This window comes from Pezoporus wallicus, unplaced genomic scaffold, assembly GCF_028554395.1.
Source record: "Pezoporus wallicus isolate ANWC-B61680 ecotype Strahan unplaced genomic scaffold, APGP_CSIRO_Pwel_v1 contig_9123, whole genome shotgun sequence".
Classification (NCBI taxonomy): domain Eukaryota; kingdom Metazoa; phylum Chordata; class Aves; order Psittaciformes; family Psittacidae; genus Pezoporus; species Pezoporus wallicus.
Window position 1 is genome coordinate 655,046 of NW_026641571.1, and position 12,947 is coordinate 667,992.

Below are 12,947 nucleotides of genomic sequence, written 5' to 3' on the forward strand. Positions count from 1 at the left end.
CCTACCCCCGGCCCCACGCGGCTCCTGGGCGGCCTCCTCCGGCCTTCACCGAACGCACAACGGGACCACGGTGGGGAAACTGAGGCACGGCCCGGGAGGACCCGGATCCCCCCGGGGGTCACTGCGGATCCCGGCCCCGTGCTCCCGGGGACACCCCGAGGGGCGCGGGGGACATCGCGCGTTGGTGCGGGCCCCCCCCCCCCCGCATGCGAACCCCGCTCAGAGCCGGTGACACCGGGTCCCGTCCCCCGGTGCTCTCTTACCCAGCGAGGCGGCCACGGCCACGAGCACGGTCCCGGCCAGGGGCCACGCGGTGCCGGGGCCACCGGGACCCATCCCGGGGGCCGCCGCTCGGCGCTGCCCGCGGGGCGGGGGGAGCCGGGGCCGCGCAGGCCCGCAGTGACGCCGCAGCCCCGAGCTCGGTCGCTGCCCGGTGCCCCCCCGCGGCAGCGCCTCCCGCAGCAGCCACCGGCACCGGCCCCCGCCGTGGAGGGGAGAAACGAGACCCACGGGCACGGCCGAGCAGCCCCATGCCTGCAGCACCCCCATCACAGCACCCCCATCACAGCACCCCCATCACAGCACCCCCATCACAGCACCCCCCATGCCTGCAGCCCCCATCACAGCACCCCCATCACAGCACCCCCCATCACAGCACCCCCATCACAGCACCCCCCATCACAGCACCCCCATCACAGCACCCCCATCACAGCACCCCCATCACAGCACCCCCCATCACAGCACCCCCATCACAGCACCCCCATCACAGCACCCCCATCCAGCACCCCCATCACAGCACCCCCATCACAGCACCCCCATCACAGCACCCCCATCACAGCACCCCCATCACAGCACCCCCATCACAGCACCCCCATCACAGCACCCCCATCACAGCACCCCCACAGCACCCCCATCACAGCACCCCCATCACAGCACCCCCATCACAGCACCCCCATCACAGCACCCCCATCACAGCACCCCCATCACAGCACCCCCATCACAGCACCCCCATCACAGCACCCCCCATCACAGCACCCCCATCACAGCACCCCCATCACAGCACCCCCCATCACAGCACCCCCATCACTGCACCCCCATCACAGCACCCCCATCACAGCACCCCCATCACAGCACCCCCATCACAGCACCCCTATCCCCACAACCCCCTCCCCGCACACCCTTCCCAGCACTGTCATTCCATTATCCCCATCCCAGCATCCCCATCCCAGCAACCCCGTCCCTGCACCCCCATCCCTGTACCCCGCATTCCATTACCCCCATCTGCACACTCCCATCCTCGCATCCCCTACCCCTGCATCCCCATCCCATACTCAGCATCCCGCACCCCTGTCCCAGCACTGTCATCCCATTGCCCCCATCCCAGCATCCCCATCCCCACACTCCCATCCCTGTACCCCCATCCCCACTCTCATCTTCACATCCCCTAGCCCCACATCCCCATCCCAGCACCCCTCATCCCGCACCCCCCTCCCAGCACTGTCATCCCATTTACCCCCATCCCAGCCTGCCAAAGCCTTACTGGGTGCCGGAGGGCACGGCCAGACTTGGGGACCCCCTTGTCGTGGGAATCACCCCATCACTACCCCAGAACACAGCCAGACCCCAAACCTGCACACACACACACCCCCCATACCCCCCCACCCTGTCAATGCCACTGCAGGGACAGGGACCCCCCAGGGGCCAGTGCTGGGGACCCACCAGAGCACCCCAACATGCACCTTTATTAGAGACCAGAGCCCCAAATCCAGCACCGCGGTGACACTGGGGGCACGGTGACAATGAAGGAACGGGGGGGGGGGGGGTAGGGGACCAGCCCCAGCCCCATGCACCCCAGAGGTGCCCATGTCCCATGTCACCGTCCCCATTGTCCCTGGGCCAGCCAGGCTGGGGGTGTCCCAGGGTTGGGGTGTCCCGGGTCGGGGTGTCCCAGGGTTGGGGTGTCCTGGGTTGGGGTGTCCTGGGTTGGGGTGTCCCAGGGTTGGGGTGTCCTGGGTTGGGGTGTCCTGGGTTGGGGTGTCCTGGGTTGGGGTGTCCCAGGGTTGGGGTGTCCTGGGTTGGGGTGTCCTGGGTTGGGGTGTCCCAGGGTTGGGGTGTCCTGGGTTGGGGTGTCCCGGGTTGGGGTGTCCTGGGTTGGGGTGTCCTGGGTTGGGGTGTCCTGGGTTGGGGTGTCCTGGGTTGGGGTGTCCCAGGGTTGGGGTGTCCTGGGTTGGGGTGTCCCCATCACACTTGTGTCACGATCTCGCCGCTCTCAGGCACGTACACCTGCACGGACACACCATCCGGGGAGCGCCGCAGGATGGGGACTGGGGGGGGACCCTGTGTGGGAGAAGGCACCCATGGGTGCTGGCACCCATCCTGCGCCACGGCAGCACCCCGGGGTGCTGGGGTTTGGGCCTGCATGCACCCATCCTGGTGGGACCCCTGGGTGCTGCTGGGGAGGGAGACAGCACCCCAAGTGTCAGCAGGGACACCCCCCCCCCCCCGGCTAGGGGTACCTCAAGTGGACCCACATGGGAACCTGGGTCCTGCTCGTGGGGCCTTGGTGTGACCAGAGGGACCCCTGTGGGACCCCAGTTCCTCCCCTGTGATCTCCTCAGGACCCCAATCCTCCCCCAGGGTCCCCTTTCGGGCCCGATCCTGTCCCAGGGAACCTGAGGGGTCCCCGATCCTGCCCCAAGGACCCTGTGGGACCCCAGAGCCAACCTGTGGGACCCTGGACTTGCCCGGAGGGGCCATCAGAGGGACCCATCCTGCCCGAAGGAGCTTGAAGAACCTTGGTCCCGTCCCCAAAACTCTCCCAAGACCCAAGCACCTTGGCTCTGCCCCAAGGACCTTAACGGGCCCCCTATGCACCCCCTCAGGACCCCACCAGTGCCCGACCCCCCCCCATGGTGACGGCTCCATCAGGGCAGCACCCGCGGGGGTCCCCGTGCCCGTGCCCTACCTGAGCCCGCGGCAGCAGCCCCCGGCTCACGGGCACGTCCCTGGCGATGCCGGCGCGGGGACCCCGGATCGCTCCCTGCCGGTCGAGGGAATGGGGCCGGGCCCCCCGCAGCCGGGCCCGTTGGTGCCACGATTTGAGCTCCTCGGTGACCGTGGCCTTGGAGAGCCCGCGGGGGGCCGCGTAGTCCTTGAGCGATGGGGTGCGCACGATGCGGCTGTGCGAGGGCACCAGGCGCTGGTAGCGCAACGGGGCCAGGTCCTGCTCGTACAGCACCAGCGGCGGCAGCAGCCGCTGGGGTCCCCGCGGGAAGTAAGCGGGGTCGGGAAGGGGCGGTGGGACCGGGGGATGCGGGACCGGGACCTCGGGGCTGCTGCTGCCCGGGGATGTGGCGTGCGAGACGCTGGACAGGTCCGAGATGCTGTCGTCGGAGCCGGAGCGGTGCGCGGGGCCCGGAGGGGGCAGGCAGGATGCGGGCACCGTCACCGTGTAGTACGTGGGGCGCCGGCGGGGGACGGAGCTGCGGCCCCGAGGCTCCTGCGGCCGGGAGCCCTCGACCCTGCGGGCAGCGGAGTGAGGGGGGGGACCCGACCCGTCCGGGAGGCTCCAACCTCCTCCCCATGGGGTTATCCCCAATAACACCTCTCTATGGGTTCAGCTCCATCATCCCCCTAGGGTTATCCCCAGCCTCCTCCCCATGGGGTTATCCCCAATAACTCCTCTCTATGGGTTCAGCTCCATCATCCCCCTAGGGTTATCCCCAACCTCCTCCCCATGGGGTTATCCCCAACCTACTCCCTATGCATTCAGCTCCATCATCCCCCTAGGGTTATCTCCAACCTCCTCCCCATGGGGTTATCCCCAATAACTCTTCCCTATGTGTTCAGCTCCATCATCTCCCTAGAGTTATCTCCAGCCTCCTCCCCATGGGGTTATCGCATTCTCTTCCCCATCTCTATGATGTTATCCCCATCCCTCCCTGTTTCCAGCTCCATCACCTCTATAAAGTCATCTTCATTCTCCTCCCCATAGGGTTATCTCCAACCTCCTCCCCATGGGGTTATCCCCAATAACTCCTCCCTATGTGTGCAGCTCCGTCATCTCCCTAGGGTTATCTCCAGCCTCCTCCCCATGGGGTTATCCCATTCTCTTCCCCATCCCTATGATGTTATCCCCACCCCTCCCTGTTTCTAGCTCCATCACCTCTATAAAGTTATCTCCAACCTCCTCCCCATGGAGTTAACTCCATCCTCCCCCTGTTATCTCATTCTCCTCCTGCTGGATTTAGCTCCATCATCTCTAAAGGGTGTCTTCAACCTCCTCCCTATAGGATCAGCAATCTTCCCTTTGGCATTATTTCTAAGTTCCTCCCAATGGGGTTGAATCCATCGTCTCCATAGGGTTAGCTCCATCTTCCTCCCCACTGATTTATCTCCATCCTCCCCTTGGAATTATCTCCAACCTCCTCCCCATGGGTTTACATCCATCTCCCTATAAGGGTTATCTCCAACCTCCTCCCCATGGGTTTACATCCATCTCCCTATAAGGGTTATCTCCAACCTCCTCCCCATGGGTTTACATCCATCTCCCTATAAGGGTTATCTCCAACCTCCTCCCCATGGGTTTACATCCATCTCCCTATAAGGGTTATCTCCAACCTCCTCCCCATGGGTTTACATCCATCTCCCTATAAGGGTTATCTCCAACCTCCTCCCCATGGGTTTACATCCATCTCCCTATAAGGGTTATCTCCAACCTCCTCCCCATGGGTTTACATCCATCTCCCTATAAGGGTTATGTCCAACCTCCTCCCCATGGGTTTACATCCATCTCCCTATAAGGGTTATGTCCAACCTCCTCCCCATGGGTTTACATCCATCTCCCTATAAGGGTTATCTCCAACCTCCTCCCCATGGGTTTACATCCATCTCCCTATAAGGGTTATGTCCAACCTCCTCCCCATGGGTTTACATCCATCTCCCTATAAGGGTTATGTCCAACCTCCTCCCCATGGGTTTACATCCATCTCCCTATAAGGGTTATCTCCAACCTCCTCCCCATGGGTTTACATCCATCTCCCTATAAGGGTTATCTCCAACCTCCTCCCCATGGGTTTACATCCATCTCCCTATAAGGGTTATCTCCAACCTCCTCCCCATGGGTTTACATCCATCTCCCTATAAGGGTTATCTCCAACCTCCTCCCCATGGCTTTACATCCATCTCCCTATAAGGGTTATCTCCAACCTCCTCCCCATGGGTTTACATCCATCTCCCTATAAGGGTTATCTCCAACCTCCTCCCCATGGCTTTACATCCATCTCCCTATCAGGGTTATCTTCAACCTCCTCTCCATGGCGTTGTCCCCATCCTCCCCATGGCTTCATCTTCATCATTCCATGGGGTTATCCCATCCTCCATCCCCCCGTTGCAGAGCCCCTTGGCCCCCTCCCCACGCACAGACCATACCTCAGGGACTGGGACTGTCCCCGGCGTCCCGCTGGCTCCGGGCTGCTGGGAGCACTGGATCCCGCCTGCCGGCACAGCACCAGGGTCCGGATGGGTACGAAGCGGTAGGGAGGGACATCCCCGGGCCTGCCCACTGCTGAGGACACAGGGTCAGGGCTACTGGGGACCGGTGGGGACCCAGGATAGCACCGGGGGCTCCGTGTTCCCCCCTCCCCGGCATCGACACCAGGAGCTTTGGCCTTCTCATGGGCTCTGTCGGGGCTGGGGGGCTCCGGTGGGGACCCCGATCCCTCCTCCTCCTCCTCCTCCTCCTCGCTGGGCTCCTCAGGGTCCCCCCGTGGGGTGCTGGCTCCCGGTGTCCGGGTCTCCTCTGTGCGAGAGAGATGGAGCATTGGGATGGAGGGGACCCCCTCGGTCCCCCGTCCCCCCCGTGGCCCCACAGCCCCTCACCCTCCTCCAGCAGGACGGTGTCGGACAAGGAGCTGTCATCGGAGGTGCTGGGCTCTGCGGGATGGGTGCCATGAGAGCGGTGCCGGTACCGGTGCCATCCCCCCCCCCCGGGGGCCTCCTCCGCTCCCCGGCTCCCACAGCCGCGTGTCCCGACACGCTCCGGGACGTGGCGGCACCGGCCCGGCCGGCTCTGCCGAGCCCCATGGGCAGCTCCCGGCCTGCCCGGCTGCGCAGGAGGAGCGGGGCCGGGCAGGGCCGGGGGCACCCCGAGGGAAGGAGGCGGCAGCCCCGTGGTCCTGGTGCTGGGGTGCAGGGATGGGGAAAGCACAGCAGGGAAAGGGGGGAACCCCACCCCGATGGCTGCCACTGGGATGGGGATGTCGGGGAGGGTGGATTGGGGGTAGCGATGGGGTGCAACGACCAAGGAGGGAGTTTTAGGGTTCATTCAGGGGGGATGCAATCGGCAGGGATGAAGTTTTGGGGTGCATTCAAGGGGGGGAAATCATGGGGGGATGGCGTATGGGGGGTGCAGGCAGTGGTAATGAACTGTTGGGATGCACTCATAAGAGAACACGTTGGGGTGCATGCAGCATGGGTGGCATTTTGGGGGGTATCCGGAGGGGTGCATTCAGCAGGGATAAGGAACTGGGTTGTATTCCCCACGTTGGGGTGCTCTCTGGGGGGGTACATTCACTGGGGATAATGTACTGGGATGCACCCTGGAGGGGTGCATTCATCATGGGATGGGGAATTGGGGTGCACTCCCCAGGGATGGCATTCTTGGGGCATTTAGGAGGGTGGACATCCGTCTGTCCATCCATCCATCCATCCATCCATCCATCCATCCATCCATCCATCCATCCATCCATCCAATATCCAACCATCCAATATCTATCCATCCATCCATCCATCCATCCATCCATCCATCCATCCAATATCCAACCATCCAATATCCATCCATCCATCCATCCATCCATCCATCCATCCATCCATCATCCAACCATCCATCCATCCATCCATCCATCCATCCATCCATCCAATATCCATCCATCCATCCATCCATCCTCCATCCATCCACCATCCATCATCCATCCATCCAATATCCATCCAGCAATGGGGAATTGGGGTGCATGCCCCAAGGACTGTTATATGGGGGTGACCCCATGGCCAGGACAGGGCCATGGAGGAGCTCACCCTGGGTACCAGCCCGGGCAGAGAGGAGGCGCCGCTGGTTGAGGACGCTCTGCAGGTCCCGCAGCTTCTGCTCCTCCAGCACGGCCGCGCTCTGCCGGCGCCGCCGCAGCCTCCTGCCGATGTTCTCCTCGCGGCAGAGGCGCCGTGCGGCGCGGGCGATCTGCAGCTGCAGAGCCAGGTCCCGCTCCAGCGCGCTCAGAGGGTCCTGGGGACGGGACGTGCTCGGAGCCAGCCCAAAGGCCCCCATGGGGGAGGCTTGGTGCAACACATCCCATCCTTCCCATCCTACCCCATGTCAGCCCACCCATCCCATCACACCCCATCCTTCCCATCCTACCCCATGTCAGCCCACCCTTCCCATCGCAACCCATCACACCCCATCCCAACACATCCCATCCTACCCCATGTCAGCCCACCCTTCCCATCTCACCCCATCCTTCCCATCCTACCCCATGTCAGCCCACCCTTCCCATCGCAACCCATCACACCCCATCCTTCCCATCCCATCCTTCCCATCCTACCCCATGTCAGCCCACCCTTCCCATCACACCCCATCCTTCCCATCCTACCCCATGTCAGCCCACCCTTCCCATCACAACCCATCACACCCCATCCTTCCCATCCTACCCCATGTCAGCCCACCCATCCCATCACACCCCATCCTTCCCATCCTACCCCATGTCATCCCACCCTTCCCATCCCAACTCATCTCACCCCATCCTTCCCATCCCAACACATCCCATCCTTCCCATTCTACCCCATGTCATCCCACCCTTCCCATTACAATCCAACACATCCCATCCTTCTCATCCTACCCCATGTCATCCCAGCCTTCCCATCACAACCCATCACATCCCATCCTTCCCATCCTACCCCATGTCATCCCAGCCTTCCCATCACAACCCATCACATCCCATCCTTCCCATCCTACCCCATGTCATCCCAGCCTTCCCATCACAACCCATCACATCCCATCCTTCCCATCCTACCCCATGTCATCCCAGCCTTCCCATCACAACCCATCACATCCCATCCTTCCCAACCTACCCCATGTCAGCCCACCCTTCCCATCACAACCCATCACACCCCATCCTTCCCATCCCATTCAAATCCATCGTTCCCATCCCAATTCATCGCATCCATCCCATCCCATCCTTCCATCTTGCCCTGTACTTCCTATCCCTCACCTTTCCAGCTCATCCCACACTATCCCATCTCATCATTCCTATTTCCCATCCCTGTCAGTGTTCAAGGCCAGGCTTTGGCGCAAGCTGCTCTAGTGGAAGGGGTCGCTGCCCGTGGCAGGGGTTGGAGCTGGAGGAGCTTTAAGGTCCCTTCCAACCCAAACCACCCCATAATTCCATGGATGACGACCTCCAGGATGGGATGGGGCCATGTCCCCTGCCCCACTGCACCCAGGCAGCCCCTCACCGCCCCACGCAGGACGAGGGTCTCATCCAGCTTGAAGGAAGCCCCGATCCTGCGCCGGACCTTGGGCGGCTTCTCCCCGGCTCTCAGCGGGTACTCGCGGGGCAGCGTCCCCGTCAGCTCCTGGGGAAGCAGGGGGGACCCTGAGCCGCTGCTGTGCCCGGGGGGGGTCGGGCAGGGTTCCCCCGTCCCCACTCACCGCCTCGCGCAGGCAGAGCCGGCGCAGCTCCTGCACGCACCCGTCCAACCGCGCCTCCAGCGCCCGCTGCTGCCCGGCCCGCGGCCAGCCCGGGATACCGGGACCTGGGCATGGAGGAGGGAGGGATGGAGGAGGGAGGGATGGATGGATAGGTGATGGATGATGGATGGATGGATGAGGGATGGATGGATGGATGACGGACGGATGGATGATGAATGGAGGAATGGATGGATGGATGGATGACGGATGGATGGATGAATGGATGGATGATGGACGGAGAGATGGAGGGATGAGGGATGGATGGGTGAGGGATGGATGGATGGATGAGGGATGGATGGATGAGAGATGGATGGATGGAGGGATGATGGATGGAGGGATGATGGATGGATAATGGATGGATGGGTGGATGTATGGATGGATGGATGATGGATGGATGGATGGGTGATGGATGGATGGGTGATGGATGGATGGGTGATGGATGGATGATGGATGGATGGATGGATGATGGATGAGTGATGGATGGATGATGGACAGCAGACACCTATTGAGATTCACCCACGCTCCCCCAGCCTTCAGTTTTCCCCAACCCCAGTGCCGACCAAACCATTCCTGACAACCCCCCCAGCAGCACCCATGGGTGCTTCAGCTCCCAGGGAACATTTCACCCTGACTCACCCATCCCCAGTGACTCAAACCCAGACCAGACAACCCCTCGCCATGCTTGCCCCCCCCCCAACCAGGGGAACCCCCATTTCTCCTCCCCCAAAGCAGCTTTGCTGTATCCCATGCACCCAATTGCCCCATCCTCAGCCCAGGGGCACCGTAAGAGGATGCATGTGGGATGGGGCACCCAAAAACCTTCCCCCCCCCGACCCCCCCCCCAGCACTCACCCGGCTGCAGCAGGATCCCACTGTCCGCATCACTCGCCTCCCCCATGCCGGGCCGGGACCCTGCGGGTGACACCATGGAGACACCTTGTCCCCGCGGCACCTCGCGGGCAGCACCCATGGGTGCTCCCCCCCTCGTTTCCCTTCCTGCTCCCCCCCATCCCCTCCGCATCGCCCCCTCCTTCCCCATCGCCGTGGCTGCGGCCGCCTTCCTGTAGGTCCTACAATAAACAAAGGTGCGCGCACACGTGCGTGGGGGCACCCAGCCCAGGGCAAAGGTGGTCTGGGTGCGGCGGGGCGGGGGGGGGGGAACTGGTTTCACTGGGCTCCGCTCCCAGTTTCCAGTCCTTTTCCATCTGGGAATGGAGGGGGGAAGCTGCCGGCGTGGGAAAGCGGCTCCCCCCCGGCACCCCGACACCCCATTCCCTTGGGAACAGGGGGGGGAATGGTGGGAGCGGGGTTTTGGGGTGCTCAGCACTGGGTTCCCACCACCACCACCTTTCCAGCGGGGCCTCAGTTTCCTGGACGGGGCTGGACGGGGGTCCCGGTGCGTGAGGATGGGGGGGTCCTTACCTGGGCGCTCGCCGCCGGCTCTGCTGCGCCCGGGCCACCGGGACGTGTTTGGGCTTGAGGCGCAGGGAGGGGAGGAGCGGGTGAGCAACACCTTCCGCAGCCTCGCCCCGCGCCGCCCCGCAACCGGGCACCAGCGGCGGAGCTGCCCCGGCTCCAGCAGCGCCTCAAAGCAACCGGTCCTGTACGGGCTGGAGCAGCTCTGCTCGGGAGCCAGGCTGAGAGAGCTGGGCTGGGGCAGCCTGGAGAAGAGAAGGGTCCTGAAGGGGAGACCTGAGAGCAGCTCCAGTGCCTGAAGGGGCTGCAGGAAAGCTGGAGAGGGGCTTGGGACAAGGGATGTAGGGACAGGCCAAGGGGAATGGCTTTAACCTGCCAGAGGGGAGACTGAGATGAGCTCTTAGGCAGAAGCTCTTCCCTGTGAGGGTGCTGAGGCGCTGGCACAGGGTGCCCAGAGAAGCTGTGGCTGCCCCATCCCTGGCAGTGCTCAAGGCCAGGTTGGACACAGGGGCTTGGAGCAAGCTGCTCTATGGAAGGGGTCCCTGCCCGTGGCAGGGGTTGGAGCTGGAGGAGCTTTGAGGTCTCTTCCAACCCAAATCAGGCTGGCATTCCATGACTCTTGGCATCTCCCAACAGTCCCCATGGTGTGAGCTCCATCAGCCACCCTCAAGAGCCGTAGGGCAATGAGGAGTGGCTGGAGCTGAAGCAGGTGGATGGATGGATGCATGGATACACGGATGGATGGATGATAGATGGATGATGGATGGATGATGGATGGATACACGAATGGGTGGATACATGGATGATGGATGGATGGATGGATGGATGGATGGATGGATGGATGGATGGATGGATGATGGATCATGGATGATGGATACATGGATACATGGGTGATGGATGATGGATGGATGGATGGATGGATGGATGGATACATGGATGGATGGATACATGGATACATGGATGGATGGATGGATACACGGATGGATGGATGATGGATGCATGGATGGATGGATACATGGATGGATGGATACATGGATACACGGATGGATGGATGGATACACGGATGGATGGATGGATGGATGGATGGATGGATGGATGGATGGATGGATGCATGGATGGATGGATGATGGATGGATGGATGGATGGATGGATGCATGGATGGATGGATGGATGGATGGATGGATGGATGCATGGATGGATGGATACATGGATGGATGGATACATGGATACACGGATGGATGGATGGATACACGGATGGATGGATGATGGATGCATGGATGGATGGATACATGGATACATGGATGGATGATGGATGATGGATACACGGGCGATGGGCAGACGGATGCTGCCTGTTACTGGGTGACACAGGCGCTGCCCCTCGATAGGCGCTCGATTGATGCCGCCTGCTCCAGCAGCCCGGCCTCAAACCCCCGCCTGGCGCTCGGGCTATCGACTGCCTCGGCACTCGGCTGCCCGCGCTGCGTGTTCCGGTGTCGCGTTGGCGGTGGGAGATGGCGCTCCGCGCATGCGCAGCGCTGCCGGGCCCGTCGCGGAGTTGGGGGTCCCGCGGCCGCCATGACTAACGGTGAGGGGCGGCCGGGGCTGTGGGGCTCTATGGGGGGCAGTGGGGCCCTATGGGGGGCAATGGGGGGGGTATGGGGCCCTATGGGGGGCAATGGGGACCTATGGGGGGGTATGTGGGCCTGTGGAGGGCAGTGGGGACCCAAGGGAGGCAGTCGGGCCCTGTGGGGGGGCAGTGGGGCCCTGTGGGGTGCAGTGGGTCTCTATGGGGTGCAGTGGGTCCCTGTGGGGGGCAGTGGGTCTCTATGGGGTGCAGTGGGTCCCTGTGGGGTGCAGTGAGTCTCTATGGGGTGCAGTGGGTCTCTATGCGGTGCAGTGGGTCCCTGTGGGGGGCAGTGGGTCTCTGTGGGGTGCAGTGGGTCCCTGTGGGGGGCAGTGGGTCCCTATGGGGTGCAGTGGGTCTCTATGGGGTGCAGTGGGTCCCTGTGGGGGTGCAATGGGGCCCTGTGGGGGTGCAGTGGGTCTCTCTGGGGTGCAGTGGGTCCCTGTGGGGGGCAGTGGGTCTCTATGGGGTGTGTGTCCCTATGGGGTCTATGTGTCCCTATGGGGTGTGTGTCCCTATGGGGTCTATGGGTCCCTATGGGGTGCCTGTCCCTATGGGGTCTATGGCTCCCTATGGGGTGTGTGTCCCTATGGGGTCTATGGGTCCCTATGGGGTCCCTATGGGGTCCCTATGTCTGTGTGGGGTCTATGTGTCCCTATGGGGTCTATGTGTCCCTATGGGGTCTGTGTGGGTCCCTATGGGGTCTGTGTCCCTATGGGGTCTATGGCTCCCTATGGGGTCTGTGGGTCCCTATGGGGTCTGGGTCCCTATGGGGTCTATGGGTCCCTATGGGGTCTGTGTCCCTCTGGGGTCTATGGGTCCCTATGGGGTCTATGGTCCCTATGGGGTCTATGGGTCCCTATGGGGTCTGTGTCCCTATGGCGTCTATGGTCCCTATGGGGTCTATGGGTCCCTATGGGGTCTATGGTCCCTATGGGGTCTGTGTCCCTATGGGGTCTATGTCCCTATGGGGTGTGGTCCCTATGGGGGGTCCCTATGGGGTCTGTGTCGCTATGGGGTCTGGGTCCCTATGGGGTCTATGGTCCCTATGGGGTGTGTGTCACTATGGGGTCTGGGTCCCTATGGGGTCTATGGTCCCTATGGGGTCTATGGGTCCCTATGGGGTCTGTGTCACTATGGGGTCTGGGTCCCTATGGGGTCTATGGT

At 62.4% G+C, this 12,947-nt stretch overlaps 3 protein-coding genes across 6 annotated transcripts in view; 1 reads left to right on the forward strand and 2 right to left on the reverse strand.

Moving 5' to 3' along the window:
- TMEM167B (transmembrane protein 167B) overlaps positions 1-12,947 on the forward strand; it is a 151,022-nt gene that overhangs the window by 136,500 nt on the left and 1,575 nt on the right. The window contains exon 2 of one of the 2 annotated variants that reach the window (XM_057424489.1): positions 11,713-11,741. In XM_057424489.1, coding sequence (XP_057280472.1) covers positions 11,732-11,741 — 10 coding nt within the window. In that variant the 5' untranslated portion in view covers positions 11,713-11,731. Of the gene's footprint in view, positions 1-11,640; positions 11,742-12,947 lie in introns of those variants that run through there. The other variant, XM_057424488.1, reaches the window with a different exon arrangement.
- The window catches only part of SHISA4 (shisa family member 4), a 69,476-nt gene that overhangs the window by 2,835 nt on the left and 53,694 nt on the right, over positions 1-12,947 (reverse strand). The window contains exon 2 of one of the 2 annotated variants that reach the window (XM_057424480.1): positions 264-342. In XM_057424480.1, the coding sequence (XP_057280463.1) occupies positions 264-336 (73 nt within the window). In that variant the 5' untranslated portion in view covers positions 337-342. Of the gene's footprint in view, positions 1-263; positions 382-12,947 lie in introns of those variants that run through there. The other variant, XM_057424481.1, reaches the window with a different exon arrangement.
- INAVA (innate immunity activator) lies at positions 2,207-10,214 on the reverse strand. Of its 2 annotated transcripts, XM_057424459.1 has the most exons (9): positions 10,163-10,214; positions 9,593-9,652; positions 8,702-8,805; positions 8,506-8,625; positions 7,075-7,279; positions 5,881-5,934; positions 5,431-5,800; positions 2,966-3,521; positions 2,207-2,337 (listed from the first exon to the last, which is right to left on the reverse strand). In XM_057424459.1, exons 2-9 carry the CDS (start codon positions 9,636-9,638, stop codon positions 2,242-2,244), a joined length of 1,551 nt encoding a protein of 516 aa, XP_057280442.1. In that variant the 5' UTR covers positions 9,639-9,652; positions 10,163-10,214; the 3' UTR covers positions 2,207-2,241. The 2 variants fall into 2 exon arrangements, with proteins under 2 accessions (XP_057280442.1, XP_057280441.1); XM_057424458.1 differs by lacking the exon at positions 10,163-10,214 and having other exon boundaries at positions 9,593-9,710.